Source organism: Dendropsophus ebraccatus, chromosome 14 (assembly GCF_027789765.1).
Source record: "Dendropsophus ebraccatus isolate aDenEbr1 chromosome 14, aDenEbr1.pat, whole genome shotgun sequence".
Taxonomy (NCBI): domain Eukaryota; kingdom Metazoa; phylum Chordata; class Amphibia; order Anura; family Hylidae; genus Dendropsophus; species Dendropsophus ebraccatus.
Genome location: NC_091467.1, coordinates 21,796,164 through 21,817,549, shown reverse-complemented (window position 1 = coordinate 21,817,549; position 21,386 = coordinate 21,796,164). Strand labels below are relative to the sequence as shown.

The window sequence follows — 21,386 nt, the reverse complement described above, 5'->3', positions numbered from 1 at the left end:
TATTAAATGCTCATCTCCCATTGATTTCAATGGGGTTCATTACTTAAGTCAAACATTTCAGCATTTTCGTACTCGTTCAACACTAGTGACCACTAGAGATGAGCGAACCGGCCGAGGTTCGGGTTCGTATCGTCTGATTCCCGCTGTCTGCCCGCTCCGTGGAGAGGGTGGATACAGCCTGAGGACCGCCAAGAAAACTGGAATACAGCCAAAGCCATAGGCTGTATCCCAGTTTTTAGGTGGTTCTTGGGCTGTATCCACCCTCTCCACGGAGCGGGCAGACAGCGGGAATCAGAAGCCGAGAGTTCAGGTTCATATGAACCCGAACCTCGGCCGGTACATATATACTCCTAACTGTAGCCTGTGGGGATCGTGTATTGACCACCTAAAATCCTTTAAGGCATAATAGGGAAATATTTATATGTCTTCTCTGTAACAATAAGATAAATTCTGATAATTAACACATTCCAGGCTATTAATAAATCAATGTGCCGTATGGCAAGATAGCCGCCCAATAATGAGATAATGTTTATTGGTGAAGTGCAGTCTTCTGCCGGCTTATTCATAGAAGCATCATTTATTCATTAACCTGATGAATGTGCCCGTGCAGACGTCTCTTCATTAATATGATCTGAGCCTCTGTAGGAAAGTCATACGTGCACAGATCTGTCAGCACGCCAGAGATCAGGGTAGCTGCAGCCGCACCGGGGAAGAGGCTCTGTGACTTTAATACCTCCGCCGTGTCTCCTGAATACAGAATCAATTATTTGATTCACAGAGATTAATATTCCTATTGTTTGCTTGTTTGCAGAGAACGGATGGAAGCAATGGAGAAACAGATTGCTAGCTTAACCGGACTGGTCCAGAGCGCTCTCATGCAGAGCACCCACAGCGACAATCCCAGGTACAGGGAGGGAAGACGCTGCCAGGGAATGAATATTGTCATGGTTGATTGTCATACACATGCACTTATACTGTAACACAACAGTCTCGACCATATACCTTCAATAACTGTCAGCCGTACGACAGTAATTTCCCCCCTCGTCCACGCCACCAACAGGAATGTTCAGCATATCCAAGCATCCATGTGTTCTCTATGAAGAGGGGTAAGCCACAGCCAGAGAGCTCTGGCGGCGGCTTATCTCTCTGAGAACAATAAGGTCGGGGTCTCTCTGAGAACAAAGTGGAATGTTGGGAGAGCCCCATATACTTTATACTCAGGGCTGAACCTGCTGACAGCGAAAGGTTTGGCTGACAAAAGTATAAAGTGTATGGGGACCTTTAAACCTGGTTAGGGAATCTACTGATGGATCTTTGAAAGGTTCTGAGTAGATAATAATAATAATAATAATAATAAATGTATTTGTATAGCGCCAACAGATTCCGCAGCTTTTTTTTCTATGCATACAGTACAAAGGTACATAATACACAGTTAAATTAGGATAAATAAAAACATCATAATAGATAAAAATAACATAAAATACAAGGTATAAACGAGACCTGCTCGTGTATAAACGAGACCTGCTCGTAGATCACCAATAGCTTGTTTATCAATGAGGCCTCTTTATTCTTCAATTTACAAGTGTTGGACTTAGGGGCATATTAGATGGCCCGATGGCTAGATCGGCACTCATTACCTGAGCCTATTACACGGCTCAATAATCGTGCAGCAAGGGCTGTATATATATTGTTAGCGATAGCCATACAGAACTTGTTTAAAAGTGAAGTTTGGGCATTACCTCTCCACACTCCCTGGTGTTCTCTTTGCTTATACCTGCTGTCCGCAGCCTCTTCAGGGCCGGTAACTGAAGTGACAGGCTACGAACAACGGGCAGAAGCAAGGAAGGCAGTGGGGAGTGTGGAGTGGTAATGTATGAACTTTTTTATTTACACATTCATCAGCCGTCGGCCACACATTACTATTGCATGTAGGTCAGGACCTAAAGACCCAATCAGCCAATGATCATTGTCATCGGCTGATCGTTGTCAACGGCTGATAGTTGTCTTTACTAACAGTTCAAGAAGAAAAGAAAGTAGAGGGGACACTCACCATTTGATGCAACCTTCTTTATTTCATATGGCACACAGGCTACAGCCATTTCTCGCGCATGCATGCACTTCTTCAGTCTGAAGAAGCGAGAAAAGGCTGTAACTGCTTACTGTGTGTGGCGTCCCCCCACCCGCTCTTGCATGCTATGTTTTAGCCTGTGTGTCATATGAAATAAAGAAGGTTGCATCAGACGGTGAGCGCCCCCTCTACTTTCTTTTCTTCTTGAACTGTTAGTACTTACAGCACTGTTTAAGAGGGCTAAGATCACCGGTCATAAACCGCCATCTCACTCTCAATACGCCAACTGTAATCCCCTCACGAACCTCAGGATAGGCAGTGCCGGCCGCTGTATCTAATCCTAGTGATCGTTGTCTTTATTACACAGAGCGATAATCTGCCTAATCAGACATATTATTGCTCCGTGTAATAGGGCCCTAAAGAAGATATTAATAATAAACTATGTGAGCTTCTTTTTTATTTCTGCTCAGTATTAGAGGATACAATTGCTGTGTCTTGGAAGGCAAAATATATTACTGAGGCATCACATGGCATGGATGTTAGTGTCATGGTAGCTGTAGGACAATAGGGCCCTAGTCCCTTTCCTAGTATCCACAACATGTGGTTATGTTTTGGAACACAGTCTAAGTAGTACTTCACCGAAGATGGGACCTTCCCGAGCTGGCACCCTGTGGTGAGACAGCTTAGAAAGACTTGAGTTACTCATGGTTATGCGCTACAGTTCCCTATCACAGGGTGTAAGGCAGTGGAAGTCAGGGTGGAAGTCTCGTTCCAATGGTTTTGGCCAGAGGTCCATAAGTAGTTGCAGTAGGACACTTTTTCCTTGCTTATCCTGTCTGGCTTTTTAGATGATTCTCTCCCTCCTAAAGGCAGATATAGAGTTAGGAGGTGTAACTTCAGTGTGGACTGGAAGTAGATTCTAGAAAGAGCTGAGCAAACTTTGAGCACACTCCACACTAGTACTCCACACAATGCCAGAAGAGGTTCACCACACTCGACCTATCCAGGATATTTGTAACACTGGTCGCCTATTAAATACAGATTCGGGCCCTGGAATATTGTTGGTCCACCGAGACAGAATATGTGACTGTTAGCTGATCGTAGGAGAATACATCTATGACAGTAGATCTGCTAGCTGTGTTGGAGATGACAGTAGATCTGCTAGCTGTATCGAAGATGACAGTAGATCTGCTAGCTGTATTGGAGATGACATTAGATCTGCTAGCTGTATCAGAGATGACGGTAGATCTGCTAGCTGTATTGGAGATGATAGTAGATCTGCTAGCTGTATTGGAGATGGCAGTAGGTCTGCTAGCTCTATTAGAGATTACAGTAGATCTGCTAGCTTTATTGGAGATGACAGTAGATCTGCTAGCTGTATCGGAGATGACAGTAGATCTGCTAGCTGTATTGGAGATGACAGTAGATCCTGTATTGGAGATGACAGTAGATCTGCTAGCTGTATTGGAGATGACAGTAGATCTGCTAGCTGTATTGGAGATGACAGTAGATCTGCTAGCTGTATTGGAGATGACAGTAGATCTGCTATCTGTATTGTAGATGACAGTAGCTCTGCTAGCTGTATTGGAGGAGACTACATGTATAACAGTAGATCTGCCAGGTCTAGATGTTCATGACCCCCCCCCACACTGACCTATAGGCCATTGCTGATGTAGCCGCATTACTGCCATTAGAGTAGTTATAACGTTGGAGGTTCGTTGCCTATTTTTTATTGTTCACATAGTAAATGAATGCGGTAGAATTTGTCAGACCGCTGATTTAACACTGATGAGTGCCGGCTGAAAACATTATTTTTATCCATTCATTTCTGTAACAACAAACATCCTAATCTGCCATAAATTGTCACTTTGGCCATTAACTTAGGACGATTATCATTAAGCTTTCATATTATTGGCTGCATGGGTAAAAAATCACTCTGTGTAAATGATCCCTAAAGCGCATCCAACATTACCGTTTATTTCTGAGAAATTAGCAATGGGAGCATTTTCCTAATCTTCTTAGGAGGAATGAAGCGTTATGGTTCTTCAGTGCGGGGGATCCGGTGCACTTAGGGGCCTAGTGGGTGATGTCATTCAATGATAGGACCACCCACTTGACTCCTAAGTATAGAAAAAAAGAGATTTTAATCAATAAATGACAAGTGATACTAAATATTTTCCACAAAGATTGCTGGTCCCTATGATGGGTCTACTCCACGCTTTTTTAAAGTTTTTTTTTGTTTATCCATTCTGAAATCTGTTTTCAAATGTCTATTTCTAGTGAGAAGACCGAGTCATCAAACAGTGGATCAACAAGTGAGTACTGTTAGGTCTAGTTGTATACAGAATATTACATTACAGGAATATTACAAGAGCAGCCATGTGGAAGGGTGAAAAAAAAAACATCTGCACTTACATTGACTTGTAGGGTTGATTTTTAATCGATTTGGTGTTGGAGGCACTGCTGATTTATGTATTGTGGATCTTCCCCATTGACATCAATAGGGAAGGCAAAGTCCACAATATACTGTATATCCGCAGTTTCAATTCAATTTGAATTTCAAATACATTGGTTAAAATAAACGACACATCATATCATAATCTACACCAGATAGTACAGGATTTGGTACAGATTTTCTTGGTACAGAAACAGAGCGTGAGAAATTAAGCAGTTTGGGCTGTCCGTGATGCTTTGACATCAAAGTGAAAAGCGTCAAATAATAGCATGATGTATATGTTAGGCCTCCTGCACACATATGGGTTTGGAGCCATAGTGCACTGTCCATGATTGCAGAGTGGCATCAGCTTTTACCATCATGCACTGTGAACATGTGAAAGTGCCTAAAGTCTATGTAGTAAGGAGCCCGAACCATAGTCCATGTGCATTGTCATATACATTGGCTAATAGACTAAAGTGGTACCTATGATGGTAGTGAAGGGCCCTTACTGCACAATATACTTCAATAACAGCATAAAAAATAGTGACATGCAGTTTTCTTTCTTTGTTCAGCCATTTTCCTGTAAAATGACAGAGACTAGCAGGAAACTCAACAGACCCCTATGAAGTCATTGGGGGAGATTTATCAAACATGATGTAAAGTGAAACTGGCTCAGTCGCCCCTAGCAACCAATCAGATTCCACCTTTCATTTTGAAAAGAGTCTGTGAGGAATGAAAAGTGGAATCTGATTGGTTGCTAGGGGCAACTGAGCCAGTTTCACTTTACACCATGTTTGATAAATCTTCCCCTTTGGGTCCATCTAATGTGTCCCCCGATGCAGATATGAACCAGGCCTCAAATAAATGCTAATTAAAGTGGCTGGATATGACTGCCCCCTAGTGGTGCAATAAAGAAAATTTGATAGCCGATAAATGGATATAGTAATGTCATCCTCATATAAGAGCTGAAATTCATTAATGGTTTACACCCTACACCCATTTTACAAGTTACTAACATTCTGTATGTCGGTGTGTTTCTCATTTTGTATCTTATCCTGTATCAGCTACCGGACCTCAGAATGCTGGTACTCCGATGTCCACTCCTACGCCAGGCTCCACTTCCACCCCCGCTGATCAGAGTAAGGCGATCACTCGCCTGCACATGCAGCTTCACCTCCATGACCTGCAGCATAACGCCAGCGAACTACGGAATCAGCTGCAGCAACTGAAAAAACTGCAGGTACCTAATAATGCCATAAGATGGGGATGCGTGTACATTTGTAAAAAGGTTTTCACCATAGAGTTAAAGGGGAACTCCTGAGATTTTAGAAAGTTATATAGATTTGTAATTTACTTCTATTTAAAAAATCTTCACTCTTCCACTATTTAACAGCTGCTGTATGTCCTGCAGGATGTGGTATATTCTTTCCAGTCTGACACAGTGCTCTCTGCTGCCACCTCTGTCCATGACAGGAACTGTTCAGACCAGTAACGAATCCCCATAGAAAACCTCTTCTCCTCTGGACAGTTCCTATCATGGACAGAGGTGACAGCAGAGAGCACTGTGTTCAACTGGAAAGAATACACCACTTCCCGCAGGACATACAGCAGCTGATAAGTACTGGAAGACTTGATGTTTTTATACAGAAGTAAATTAAAAATTCATGTATTCACTATACATATTAAATAGAAAAATGGAAAACTGTACCGCTATAGTTAATAGACCAGTCTGGATCATATTGCACTGTAAGAGATAACTATGCTTTTAGCGCATTCTATTGTGACTGAACAATTGCTATTCCAGAAAAATCATTAATAATTCATATCTATGACCAGTTTAATTCAACTAACTATTCTAAGAGGGCAGAAGGGGGCAGACGTTCTAATTTTGATTATTTATGAGCAGTCTTGTACATATTATGGGGATTTTCTGCAATGTACTACCCCTCCATTAGTTGTCAAAAGCAGAGCCCAGATATGAAGAAGTGGCGACCATTCTGACTTCCATGGCTCTCCCATGGCTTACAGTATTGCTACATGTTTAGGCTATGTTCACACTGTGTATTTTTTAAGACCAAAACAGCCATAAAATAATGCACTACATTGAACCCTATGGGAAACAAAGGCCATTGTTGACACACTGTATTGAACAATGGCTGTTGTTCCCCTACGGCCGTACAAATAATTGACTTGTCAATTGTTTGCGGCCGCTAATGCAGGTACAATGGCTGTTGTTCCCACTCTGTCCACACAATGTACGGCCGTTCTGACGTCCGCACATTGCATGGAATTCAATACTAATTGGTTTGCAGGCACACCCAATTGTGCCTACAATCCAAATAAAATAAAATTATGTTCCTGCGGCCCATATTACCATACCATACCTAAGGATGTACAAATAGTAGTTAGTCCCATGTATGCATTTGTGGCATTTCAATGGGCCATCAATATATATAACTAGGAGGGTTACGGGATTCCACCCCCAGGACCACAAAGCAATGTGAATATGTGGGTACAGGGGATGGGCCATCAATATAAAATGAAATACCCCTTTAAGACTTTCATTCTCATAGAGTGAAGAAGATAGTCATGTGTTACATGTCTCTTTTTATTTCTTTGCACTCTAGCTGCAGAACCAGGAGACAGTGCGGAGCATGCTGAAACGCACAGAGACTGAGATCAGCGTGAGAGTTACTGACACCATGCGCAAGCAAGAAGACCCATTACAGCGACAAAGAGCTATGGTGGAGGAAGAGAGGCTGAAGTATCTCAATGAGGAGGAGCTGATAACCCAGCAGCTTAAGTGAGTACAGTGCTGGAGAAAGTGAGCACTGCCCATTGTCTGTATCCTGGGGTCACTGGAATAAGATCATATTGATCTTCTGAGTAAATGGAGTCTTATTATGTGTAAGATTTATATTCGTATGATTATTATTGATTTCCCTCTACAGCGACTTAGAGAAATCAGTGGATAAGATTAAGAAAGATCTTGCACACAACCACCGTCTGATATCCGTGCAGGAACTGGAGGAGAAAGCTGTAGTGCTTAAACAGCTCGGAGAGACGCTAACAGAGCTGAAGGGTAAGGAACCTGGTGTGATTATGAACAAAAGTCATATATGTCTGTATCCTAAAGCAGGGGCGTAGCTAGGATTCACGGGGCCCCATAGCAGAAATTTTGAAGGGGCCGCCCTACGCACAACACAAAACACTGCGCACATATATATATATATATATATATATATATATATATATATATGCTTTACTGCTGGTGCACTGATAACACCTGACCCCTGCACGGAGCTCTGCACATTTTCCTTTCCTACTTGATTACGCAGCTGGAGAACAGAGGTCAGAGTTTATCAGTGCAGTGAAGGAGAGATCTCTGTCTTCTGCACACACTGCAGTACATAAGGGGTTAAGCAGAAGGACGCACGGTCTTACCTTCTACCCCAGGCCCCCCTCCTGCACAGGCCCCATAGCAACTGCCTACCCTGCCTCTATGGTAGCTAGGCCACTGTCCTGAAGGCAGTAACAGCTGGTGGCCTTCATCTGCTATAGTGGCTGCATATAGTATGTGGACTACAAAAATTTCCCACAATCCTTCAGGTTATTATTAGAACATTCCCACATATAAAGGCCATCATTAGGATGATTATAATAGAGACAACCTATCAAATATTTAACCATTGTGCATGCAGAAGATTGCAAAAAAATTCTGTAGTTGCACCATTCATGTAAATGGTGCTTGCAGGAATCTGTGTGCTTACTGAAGAAACAACCCTATGTACAAGATGGGGGTAACAGGCTGATTTTGGGGGGGTCCGGACACTGGGGCCCTTGCTGTTAATGAGAAGAAACAGGGGTGTAACTACCACAGTAGCAGCCATAGCGGCTGGTAGGGGGCCTGCCACTTCAGGGGGCCCACTGGCCCGCTCCTGCAATACACTGGGCCTCTTAAGCTGTTATCATTTGCAGCACCTGAAAAGTTTGCTATGGGGCCCAGACATTTCTAGTTACGCCCCTCAGAAGAAAGTTCCCTCGTCCCCGGGTGAATGTTCCACCATCGTTCAATTCATTCTCTTTGGGACTTCAAAAAATTGCCATACACTGACTGAACTTTAATTCCAAAATATAGATGATAGCAATGCCTATGGTGGCCTCCATTTTCTGTCTATGCAGATTTGGCTCATTCAATCAGTGTCCATTGCTTTCCTAAACAGAATAAGTCAGGGGGTCCTAACTCTTAGGGTGGACTCCAGTGGGACTCTTTGACACCTCCGATCAATAGCCCTCTGCAAACCCTTCTAATACCTATGTGTTAATCTGCTTTGTGAGTTCCTGATTTGATTAGATCCACTTCCAATCCACAGCTCAGTTTCCCAGCTTGCAAAGTAAAATGCGAATAGTACTGCGTGTGGAGGTGGAAGCAGTGAAGTTCCTGAAGGAAGAGCCGCATCGCTTGGATGGGTTGCTGAAGAGGTGCAAGACGGTCACTGACACACTGGCTCAGATACGCAAGTGAGTACTCACAGCAAACATACGAAATACTAATCCCACTGACCTCAGGAGGAATAGAGATTCTTAAAGGCAAACGGTCGGATGATTCCACATAGTGTAACCATGACAAGTAGGGGTTAAAGGCACCTTCAAAGTCATGGGTTTAAATTTATGAACTTCTGCTTATGAAACAAGCAATTTTAATGTTTTCATATATGCAATGGCAAGTGGCCAAAGGGTGAAGACAATCACCCCAAGTGCCCTTTCCTCCACCGATTTATAGAGAGGCTGAGAATCTTTCTTCCCCCCACTCATAAAGAAAACATGAGAGTCTTGCCCTTCTCCCCACTCTGAACCAAAGAATTCTGCTTCCCTCTGCCCAGGTATAGAGCGCCTGTGAATCCCACTTCTTTCCACTCGTTCCCATTTTTTTCATTTTCTCCAATTAACAATACATTTTTGCGAATGACCTGAAATAGTCCATAATACACAGAGCGACAGCCATTAGTTCCGATTACAATTACAATTGTAATTACGATTGTTCACATACTCCAGATTACAAACGATCATAATAACGAACAAACTATGTGCACATACACCGAAAGGTTTGTCAACGATTAGTTTGTGGATTTTCGTTAGTTGCTTGATCGTTGCCTGCATACACACCGAAAGATTATCACTTAAATTTGAACGATATAACAATTTTTTGCAGCTTCAGAGCAGCCTGTCTGAGCTGACAGACCGCTCAGCCAATCACTGGCCAGGACTGTGGCGGCCAGTGATTGGCTGAGCGGTCTGTCAGTTCAGGCAGGCCGCTCCAAAGCTGCTGCTGCGCGCGGGACCGGGAGAAGGAGCGCAGAAGACCTGCAGCCTGGATAGGTAAAGTATGATGTTTAAACAAGGGCTGCAAGGACATCGGTAACAATGCTTGCTAAACAATTATCGGCCGTGGAATAGTCCCAGTGAACGAGCGCCGATCTGCTAGTTTACATTGTTGGTCGGCCCGTGGAATAGGACCCTAAGAGTACTGCATACCTCTGCCCATTGTAGAGGAAGTCTAAGTTCCTCCTAACCCTGTCCACCTTACAGGCCATATTACGCAGCATGATATAAGGGGAAAGCATTTGCCGACCTGTCAGGTCAGCACTTGCTTGCTTCTCGTTCTCCGCTCGCTGACTGTGCTATTATATGCACAGACAGCGAGCAGGAGAAGGTGCAGGGAGCTGCAGGAGGGGCTGCCCAGACAATCCTTAGATAGTCAGGGCTGCCTATTGAAGTTGCCACTGCTCCAAATACACAGACTGATGTTGCTGATGTGATCGTGGTTCATTGTGCATGCTGGCTGATCGTAGCCTTTTAACATGCGCTATTACACCAAAAAATTGTCAGCCGAAGCGACCAAGTAAGGCCAATAAGCATTTGGTGTAATAGGGCATTTAGAGTTAACACAAAAATTCTACTTCCCTCTGCCCACTTGGATATAAATGAGAGAGCACCCACACACACAATCTTGGAGAAAGCCTGCAAGTCCTGGTTCCTTCACACAGAGTGACTGACATTGTATGACTTTGTATACAGGGACAGCTGCCAGTTATCAATGTGTAGGTTGGCTATACCTCCAGGCAATGTGTCTCCTTCTCTATCATATGCCGCCCTCAGATAAAGTATCACCGGAGACGTGAAAAATCCATTTTAATGATCTACTAAAAGCGCATGACCAAACTGAGAAACTGCTTGACATGAGTAGCGTTCGTATTTGCTATGTAAATAACAATATTTCGCTGTGTGCTTTACTATTACACACTCTTTTGCCACTGTCGCCTTTCGCATCATTTGATATCCCATTACTATATATTTCTGGCTTGTATCAGATATGTGCACCTGATGAAGAAGTAGGTATCTCCTTTGAAATGTGTTGACATTTTTTTTTTTTTTTTGCAATAAAGATCTGGTCAGACCTACTAGGTTCTTCTACCCTAATAAACTGTATTATAAAGGCAGCTGCTTATACTTTCCTGTTACTCGCTCCATGTGCAAACGTCTTTTAGGTTATTTTCTAAATGTCCCTTTTTTTCCCTATGGTTTTAAGGTGTCCTCTTATGTTCTCCAGGCAAGTAGATGAAGGTGTTTGGAACACTCCAGAGAACCTTCATAATCCCTCTCCCAAGAAAGTGGCAACTGATGGAGAGTTTTCTAAGGGCAAAGATTTTGAGCTTCCCTGTAGCCCCCCAACAAACTACTCACAGCTTAATGAGTCTCAGACATCCAACTGGGAACCCATCTGTGATGCCGCCTCTCACACCAGTACCCCGACCCGAGGGGAGATGGTAACTGTGAAAACTCAGACAGTCCCAGAGACCCAGAACAAGAAGGTGGGAGCAGAGAAGTCGGTTTCTGTTGAGGTTAGTACTACCAGTGGCGACAATGAATATGGATCAATCTATGTACATATCTGAAGCAATGAGCATTATTATCCATTCTACAGGCGCATGCATTTAGGTACAGTATGATGTAAATTCATTTTAATCGATTTTTATGCATAATTTATGTGTTGTCATCTCATTATACAGAACGGCAGTAAAAACGTATTTTAGTTTATCAACACCAGTCTCAGCGGAGCTTACAGCCGTCACCCAGACATGTTCTCCCGCCTGCTCTGACATCAGGCACAAAGAGACGTTGCAGCAGGCCGTGTGGGACAGTTGCCTAGGCAACCATCGGAAGCTTAGCGAATATTGTGCACGGGACCCAATAATTGGAATAGGACCTGTGAACCATACTTACTGGGTTGCCTTGGTAACTGACCATCCCAGCATGCAATGGTGCCTTTCCACACCAGATGTCAGATCGTGCAGGAGAGTCTACCAGGTCAACCCCTTAAGATTAAAACATTTTACTGTGTTATTGTGCTGCTGTGCTGGGTCTGTAGGGCTAGGTTCACACCATATTGTACTGATCCATCATAGGAGCAATGACCAGCAGTCCGTCATTACTACATATACCTGAGCGCTTTCCTTCTTCCCTTCATAGGCAGCTGAGCGAGACTGGGAGGAGAAGCGAGCAGCACTGACACAGTACAGTGCCAAAGACATTAACCGCCTGCTGGAGGAGACCCAGGCCGAGCTTATGAAGGCTATTCCAGACTTGGACTTTGCAGCCAAACATAAACCAACTGGAAGTGCAGCATCTACCCCGGAGCACCGTGCCAGCAAGCCGCAGCCAGCACAGAAGCTCAGCACCAAATTAGATCCCAATGGGAGAAGAGGCTCTGGTAAGGGGGCGGAAAGCACAGCGTACATGAGGATGGCCGAAAAGATATAGATGAAGAATATATACAAAATATTGGTTCATTGTTTCCTGACTATTTATTGCAGATGAACTGACAGTCCCTAGATACAGGACCGAAAAGCCGTCGAAGTCCCCTCCTCCTCCTCCACCCCGGCGCAGCTTTCCATCCTCACATGGGATCACCACCACTCGAACAGGAGAGGTGATCGTCACCAGCAAGAAGGATCCCGCATTCATCAAGGTAAGAAAGGGAGTCTGCTTCTAAAGGAAACTATAAAAGAAACAGATTGCTGATCTCAGGGAGACCAGCCAAACGATAACCCTGCTAGTGAAAGCGCTCAATGCAGTGAAATCCTAGGTGCATTGCCCCCTGGGAAACAAGAATATGCAAAAAAAGAGCCCATGGAGCCTCACTAAAGAGTCTCCAAACACAGGACTAGCCAGATATCCCTCCAGGAAGGACCCAGCCAAGGGATGGCTCCTGTATAGAAACCACCAAAACCACCATATTAAGTGGCCCTATAAGTCAATGTAATGACCAGGGAAAAACCAAGGCCAGGTATCCATCCACATACAGCTGTTTCAGGGTGTTGCCCCTCATCAGCGTGGAGCAGGATTCTGGCTAGGTGGGAGCAATGCCTAGTAGAGCAATAAGAGAAACAGATCGTTGATCTCAGGGAGACCAGCCAAACGATAACACTGCCAGCTGCTAATGAAAACGCTCAATGCAGTGAAATCCTAGGTGCATTGCCCCCTGCATTGCTCCACTGGCTCTTCTTTTGCATATAAAGGAAACTATGCAATACATAAGACTCCCATTGGTCAGATATGTGACGCACATGCCTATTGGGGCTTCTGATTGCTAGAGTTGGTGAAGACTTCCCGATTTACACGTATAGAAAACAAATCTGTATTTTTACTTTTTCTAAGGATCATTTTCCCCCCATATTCCAGAAGTCTGACTCTGAGGAAATGGAAAGCCAGAAACCTCAGGTGAAGCTTCGTCGAACTGTGTCTGAAGTGGTTCGCCCAGCATCCACCCCACCGATCATTGCCTCCGGCATCAAAGATGATGATGATGAAGACCGGATTATTGCAGAGCTAGAGGTGAGCAATGCTAGTTCTTACCGATTCACAGACACAATATATACTCTAAGGGTGCGTTCACACGTACAGGATCTGCAGCAGATTTGATGGCGCTGATTTGAAGCTGCAGATTTGCTTTGAATCTGCAAGTTCAAATCTGCTGCAGATCCTGTAGGTGTGAACGCACCCTAATGTTACATTCTTACACTGTCTAGGGATCTTCTAACCTCAAATACTTTTTTACCTGGACATTGGGGGAGATTTATCAAAAGGAGTAAAATTTAGACTGGTGCAAACTACCCACAGCAACCAATCACAGCTCAGCTTTAGGCAGTGCTGAAAGGAAAGCTGAGCTGTGATTGGTTGCTGTGGGCAGTTTGCACCAATCTAAATTTTACACCCTTTGATAAATCTCCCCCATTGCCTTTATATCTTCTCTCACCTGGTCCTTACTCCTTGTTGGGATGTGCTAGGTTGCAAAGTGTATGTCCACGTCAGATGAGTTCCATGCACAAGCCCTATTCTGGTCCATCAGGGCTTGTGCACAGATCTCAACCAATGAGACTTACCCATGGTCGTCTGTTCTTTCGGTAGTAGGCGTAATTACACGCCAATGAGGAAAAGCAGCAAAATCACAGGTGCGCTTTAAAGGGGTTGTTTTCAGATCAACTGGTGTCAGAAAGTTATACAGATTTGTAATTTCCTGAAAGGTTGCCTCCAGTTCAGGTTTGGTTAACCATTCTCTTCAGTGGAACTAAGTTGCACAACTAAACTGGAGACAAGTAGAGATGATCAAACAGCAGAAAATCTTAGGTTCTATAGAACTCGAACCTTGTTGAACCTTCCGCATTTGATTCCCGATGCCTTCCCGGTCCGTGGTGAAGGAGGAGACAGCCCGGGTACCACCTGGAATTACGAGATACAGCCTATTACCTAGGCTGAATCCCTGAATTCCAGTCTGTACCAGGGCTGTCTCCTCCTTCCCCACAGACCGGGAAGGCATCGGGAATCAAATGCGGAATGTTCAACAAGGGTTAAGTTCTATAGAACCTAAGATTTTCCGCTGTTCGATCATCTCTGGAGAAAAGAGCGGTAATGTCTGTGGAAGAAAGTGGCCATATTTTTCCAATGCTGGATAACCCTTTTAAATGTAACATGCTCTCATCCCAACTATATCTAAGAACTAAGAACTCTACCTAGTAGTACAATTGGTATTGTGGGTGTATTGCGAGTGCACTACTTGGTTGGCACCGGAAAACCAATAAATATATGTATGATTAGTAGGCTCTCTAGCATAACCCCCTTGGAACGGCTAAATCATGACTCTTTAGTATTGCGTAGATCAATGTATATTGTCTTATGAAACAATATGGCGTTAACTGCGGTAGTGTATAAATGCAAACAATAATGGTAAATATATTGGTAAAATTTACTAAAGCGTATATCACACCATATACATACAAACATTATCACATAGAGCAAAAAAAAAAAAAATAATTGAAAAACATATAGGGTTAAAAAAGTACGTATCTGTAAAATATACATATCTATAGCATGATTCTTAGAGAAATACATAGTTTTATCTATCGGCGACTTTGCAGGGCCCTTGCAGGTCGCCGATGTTTATGACCACTGTGTTTGTACTTGGTTAGTAGTCAGTCCACTATTTGATATTCTGGTATATATTGTAACAGTTACTGATTGTTGTTTCCGTTAATAAATAAGATGTATACCATATAAAGAATTGGTGGATGTCCACCTCTCACCAGTCCCGTGGCTCTAGGTCTGCCCTGTCTACGGCCGTAGACTGTGGGGAGCATATAGATGAATTTGCAGCTTCCCCCGTTGGTAGATGTCTCGGTAGGAGCTCTCTTTTAGGGTATACTTTATATTTTACAGATATGTACTTTTTTAACCCTATATGTTTTTTTATTTATTTTTTTGCTCTATGTGATAATTTTTGCATGTATATGGTGTTGATATACGCTTTAGTAAATTTTACCAATATATTTACCATTATTGTTTGCATTTATACACTACCACAGTAACGCCATATTGTTTCATAAGACAATATACATTGATCTACGCAATACTAAAGAGTTATGATTTAGCCGTTCCAAGGGGGTTATGCTAGAGAGCCTACTAATCATACATATATCCTCAATAGACTGACTGACAGGGAATGCCATTAAGCAACGTGTCCCAAATTTGGCATAGTTTGTCTCTAGTGGGAACAGGGTAGGTGCTTAAATCTAATGTCCATCTGCGGAAGGGTGAACACCTTTCTAGAAAACTGCCAATGTTACAAACTTTAGGACAATGTATTCATCTTGATCCAATTAAAGGGGGTTTCTTCTATGGAGACTGTGGTTCTCCTAAGACCCGTTTAGCCATTATCTGTAATGGGAACGCTGTGTAATTGCTTCTTTCTGTTAACAAGGTTAGGACTCCACTGAGCAAAAATGGCATAAAGAAGAGCTGGTAAAGTGGATACACACGTGGTCATTGCCATTTTGATGGTTTATTAGTGCACAAAGGGACAATTGTATCCTGTCTTTAAATAAAAAGCATTTCAGGAGGCAGCCAGGTTTGCTTTTCTATGGTCACGTCATAAAGTCTACATATTTGTATGAGGTACGATACAGAGCTCACAGACTCCTTTTAAAGAACTGGATACAGTGGCGTAGCTAGGATTCACGGGGTCCCATAGTACAACTTTTTAAGGGGCCCCCCTCCCCTACGCACAACACAAAGCACTGCATATATATAAATATATATATATATATATATATATATATATATACACTTTACTGCTGGTGCACTGATAACCCCTGACCTCTGAACGGAGCTCTCCACATTTTCCTTTCCTACTTGCAGCTGGAGAACAGAGGTGAGAGGTTATCAGTGCAGTGAAGCAGAGATGTCTGTCTTCTGCTTGTTAACCCTTTTTTTGTGTTGCAGCATGTAAGTAAACATTGGGACATTTACACATAAGGGCTTAAGTAGAAGGACACATGCTCTTACCTTTTACCCTGGATCCCCCTCCAGCACGGGCCCCATAGCAACTGCCTACCCTACCTCTATGGTAGCTACGCCACTGACTGCATACTCTCTTTAATAATATTCCAGGTGCTCATATATTATATCATTACTGGTTCCTCATACATAACTCTTTGAAGTCATTTCTGCTCTGACATTACCAGCTTTCCCTGACTGCTCGCACTGTATTCAAGGAAAGTCTTCCCATGTGACGTAGTGAACAGCCAGACAGATAGGCGTCAGATTCCGTATCTTACATAGTACAAAGAAATGTTTAGTGGTTCTCAGACGTTCTGCTTCTTATGAAGATATGGCGCAGAACTTCAGAGTATATATTGATAGAAGAAAAAGCAAGTAGATCACAACAGCAGGTTGGAAAAATATGTCTACTATAAGCATGCACGCTTCAGCTGGGTGCGAATGGGAGTCATGGGCCCCTGTACACATTAGACCAGGAGTAGGGAACCTTGGCTTTCCAGCTGCGGCAAAACTACAACTCCCATCATTCCTGGACAGCCAAAGCTAAAGCTTTGGCTGTCCAGGCATGATGGGAGTTGTAGTTTTGCAACAGCTGGAGAGCCAAGGTTCCCTACCCCTGCATTAGATCTTTACTTTGATGGTACAACATATCTCATAGGAGACAGGTCCTTATACGTATACGCACTATGTGTGTGGTTGGTTTCTTTCTCCCATCCTGCTGTATTTTGACTCCCCAGGTGTTTCAGAGAAGTTCTGGCTCCCTCTTTATGCCTCAGTTGCATTCGGAGCACTCAGCGGCATCCCATTCGGTGCCACGTCCTGCACATCTGTGGTCCAATGAGGCCACCATAGAACATGGAGGATGGAAGGTAACAGCTTGTGTTCTGGGCACCTTGGCCCGGTCTGCTGTGCACTTCTCACAGTCTAATCCTTCACTCTACCTTCTTTAAGTCTTAACCAACTAATGCCTCACTTCCTCTGTCCCTCACTCCACCGACAGTATGATCCTCAGCCTACTAATGCAAGCCAAGCTGCCTGTCACTCATCTGCACATCTCCAGAGCAGGCACGGGGAATCACGCGTTAACCGCATGTCTATCTCCTCATGGCAGCTGGCATAACCGATAACATCTGGCATGAACAAAGCATCACAAAGTGATATCATTATCTGCTCTTCTGTGTGTATCTTACCGTCTTTTGGGGAAAGCGTTAAAGCATTGGATGATATGTACACATTCTGGTTCTGTATTGTTACTGAGGAGGAGCCATGATCTACTGTTGTATGATCCTGCTACCTTGTGTACAGCCTGTCTGTAGGGCATTGTGTCCTTAAAGGGGTTGTTCACCATTTACTTTTCTCTTTCATATCAGCTGGTACCAGAAAGTGGCAGAGATTTGTAATTTACTTTTACTAAAAAATCTCCAGTCTTCTAGTACTTATTAGCTGCTGTATGTCCTGCAGGAAGATGTGTATTCTTTCTAGTCTTTCCAGTGCTCTCTGCTGCCACCTCTGTCCTTGTCGGGAACTGTCCAGAGCAGTAGCAAATCCCCATAGAAATCCTTCTCTTCAGACTGAAAAGAATACACCACTTCCTGCAGGACATACAGCAGCTGAGACTGAGCAGGACTTGAGATTTTTTAATAGAAGTAATTTACAATTCTCTGGCACTTTCTGGCACCATGCATGCTGGAGTTGGAAGCAGATTTAGGGAGTCATGGATACAGGCTATGGCTTATGGTTGTATCCATGTTGTCCCAGACTCTCTAGGACTTCATCAAACTTCTTCAGCCACCAGTATTCAAATGCCAAACCATCAGACTCAATCTCTGTTATGAAGTTTAAAACACGTGGACTTTATTTTTAATTAAATTTTTCATTAAGAATGTTCTACCATTGAGCTGCTACTCAGAGAGAGAGAGAAGTCTGTGGGATAGATTTTCTGCTGCCTCAGTGTTAGAGATGTCAACAGTGGAGGGCTATACTCAAGGCTCAGACAGTAGACAGGGGGAGAGAAATCAAGGAGGACAGCTCACACAGGCTGAAAAGGGGGAGAGTCTGCTGGGGAGAATCATATAGGCTGTTACAAGTATGGAGAGAAAATAGAGTTCACATTGTGGAGGTTCTACAAACAAAACACTTTAATAAAGAAAAACCCACTGAGCAATAGTTTTTGAACTAAATTAGACAAAACAAGTGTAAAAAGCAAGAGTACAAAAATGCATTTCAAGTTTTAATTTCCATAGGCGAAATTATTTTTAATGGGATTTTATTAACGGGTGTAGCCTAAGGCGAGTAAACTGGTGTGCCTATGGAAAGTAAAGGGGTGTCTCTAAAAGTCAGGAAGCTGTAAAGTAATGAAACTCGTATAATATAAAACCAGACTGGGGGACTGTAATCCTGTTTTAGACACAAGTTCAGGGGTAAGGGAGAAACCCTTTAGACCATGTTACCAACACAGCAGCCATTTTGAATGCCACCATCTTGGATTGATCTGTGATTCAAATACTAAAAACAAAACATCTAGGGAGAGATTTATCAAACTGGTGTAAAGTTGAAGTGTCTTAGTTGCCCCTAGCAACCAATCAGATTCCACTTTTTATTTCTCACAGAGTCTTTGAAAAATTAAAGGTGGAATCTGATTGGTTGCCAGGGGCAACTAGACAATTCTACTCTACACCAGTTTGATAAATCCCCCCCCCCTTGCTTTCAGTGTTTCTTAGGGGTAACATACTGGTCTGGTACCCATCTTTCAGTTTTTACCTCCAAGGCTTAGTTTACTTGGGACCTGTGTGTAGGCTGAGCCACTTGTTGACTCCCTTTAAGTGAGTGGGATCTTGATGGTTCATTGCTCTGTGATGGTCTGCTATAGCATGCTATGTTCATTTTCCTGTTCTGCAAAAGAAGGGCCCTGGATCCTCATTTAAGAGTCTCGAAACACAGAACTAGCCAGATATCCCTCCGGGAAGGGCCCAGCCAAGGGGCGGCTGCTGTAGGGAAACCAACAAAACCACCATATTAAGTGGCCCTATAACTCAATGTAATGACAAGGGAAAATAAACATTCTTCTGTTCTGGAATTTAAGTATTACAAAATGTACAAGGAAGGTAAAGGTGTGAACAGTACATATGAGAATACAGGGGTCCTCTGTATCAGTATTTTCAGTGGAAGTGCCTGGTACCGGCTGAGCACAGCTCACTACAGGTCTCCGGCCCAGCATGGTTGCATTGGTATTTAGTGATGCATGCAACATACATCCAGAGTAACCACTCTACCGCCATGTTCTCTTCTTCAGTCACATCTGTTAATGTATGATAATTCCTCCTTTACTTGCTTGTTCTTCGTAAACTAACAATGAGCTTACCTAGGAAGACAGACTCTTATGCAACCTGCCTGACTTTTCCTCCATTCCTGTTGGACCTTCTTCTTCTTCTTTGGCTGTATACCTCTTGCTTCTTCTCCTTGTCCATTTGTACCAGTGTGGACACCAAAACTCTGTACTTTTCAATAAATCTTGAAACAACACGAGGAACTGCAAGATTTTCACTAGCTCTCCGTTTCTTCTGAGCACAGATAGAACTTCCTCCATCTTTCAACCTCCTCCTGCTGCGCTCACCTCCCTTTCCTTTCTGCTTTGCTGGAACTGTCAAACAGTATGCAGCCACTTTCTATGCACCTTATACGAATGGTGAGTGCTGAACGTTGTCATCATGTCCTGCTAGGCTGGAAGTTCTTCTCCCAAAGATGGCGACTTAGAGGCCGAACCTGTAGAGTCACAAGTCTCACTGTCTCCTGGTATCCAGGTAAGTTGCAGAACTGGAAATACTTCAATGGATGTTGATCATTTTAATTGTCAAAATATTCATCCATTTACGGACAGATAGGCTATAGCATATCTGTAATATAACTGTACTATAAAGCTATACTTATAGGTTATAATTAGAGATGAGCGAACTGGGTTCGGGTTCGAGTCCAGCCGAACCCGAACGATCAGCGTTTGATTAGCGGTGGCTGCTGAACTTAGATAAAACCCTAAGGCTATGTGGAAAACATGGATATAGTCATTGGCAGTATCCATGTTTTCCAGACAACCTTAGAGCTTGATCCAAGTTCAGCAGCCCCAGCTAATCAAATGCCGAATGTTCTGGTTCGGCTGGACTCGAACCCGAACCCGATTCGCTCATCTCTAGTTATAATGCATATCATTAAACCATTTATGTGATATATGTTTGCTTCTAAACAAAATTCATACTAGGAAGAAGTTTCTTAAAGAATGACCCATAACTTTATAAACTTGACCTGGTTTGACCTGTAGGGTCCTATAACCGATACGTCCCATGAGAGATCCATTTTAAATAGATCTCCAGACTTACCCTTGATCAGAGGTCCAGAACTTTTAATGCCCTGTGAGTGCTGGTTATGAAGAATATTCATACTCAGACATGTTAGATAAACATTATAAACATTGGGGAGCAAAAAACATTTCAATCATTTGCAGGTAAGGTCAGACCCCCTACATTGTTGAGAAGAGAGGTCCGAAGTGTCCTGTCAGAATGGAGTGGCGGTTACATGTGCACAGTGCCATTCCCTATCTATGTTACTACTGGAGATAGCTTAGCACTATACTTAGCTATCATTGGCATTGGCAGTGAATGGAACAACAGCGGATACACACAACCACCACTCCGACACAAGACTTTGAGAACCAGTTTTCGAGATCACAGCAGGATCATTCGACCCTACTCAAGCATATACTTATCCTATATCTTATGTGTAGGGGATAAGTATTGAGGTGGATAAACCCCTTTAAGTGGCACAGAAGATAATGAATAGTGGATAGTATGTATGTGCAAAGAGAAAAAAACACAAACGGCGCTGCCTGTGCAGGTCAAAACACACTTTGGAGGAGCATGCATGTGTGTGCGCGAATGCACGCTCACCTGAGTGGGCCATACACAATTAGGCACGACTAATAAGCGCTTTGGATCAACG

The 21,386-nt window shown here is 43.3% G+C and overlaps 1 protein-coding gene across 12 annotated transcripts in view; it reads left to right on the top strand.

Moving 5' to 3' along the window:
* Window positions 1-21,386, top strand: part of SRCIN1 (SRC kinase signaling inhibitor 1) — a 165,162-nt gene that overhangs the window by 125,763 nt on the left and 18,013 nt on the right. For 6 of the 12 annotated variants that reach the window (XM_069953482.1, XM_069953479.1, XM_069953484.1 and 3 more), the window contains 12 exons: window positions 812-904; window positions 4,349-4,383; window positions 5,570-5,745; window positions 7,133-7,308; window positions 7,457-7,587; window positions 8,879-9,026; window positions 11,095-11,407; window positions 12,036-12,276; window positions 12,380-12,534; window positions 13,224-13,400; window positions 17,135-17,266; window positions 20,117-20,197. In XM_069953482.1, the coding sequence (XP_069809583.1) occupies window positions 812-904; window positions 4,349-4,383; window positions 5,570-5,745; window positions 7,133-7,308; window positions 7,457-7,587; window positions 8,879-9,026; window positions 11,095-11,407; window positions 12,036-12,276; window positions 12,380-12,534; window positions 13,224-13,400; window positions 17,135-17,266; window positions 20,117-20,197 (1,858 nt within the window). The remainder of the gene's footprint in view (window positions 1-811; window positions 905-4,348; window positions 4,384-5,569; window positions 5,746-7,132; window positions 7,309-7,456; window positions 7,588-8,878; window positions 9,027-11,094; window positions 11,408-12,035; window positions 12,277-12,379; window positions 12,535-13,223; window positions 13,401-17,134; window positions 17,267-20,116; window positions 20,198-21,386) is intronic. The other 6 variants (XM_069953489.1, XM_069953488.1, XM_069953481.1 and 3 more) reach the window with 5 other exon arrangements.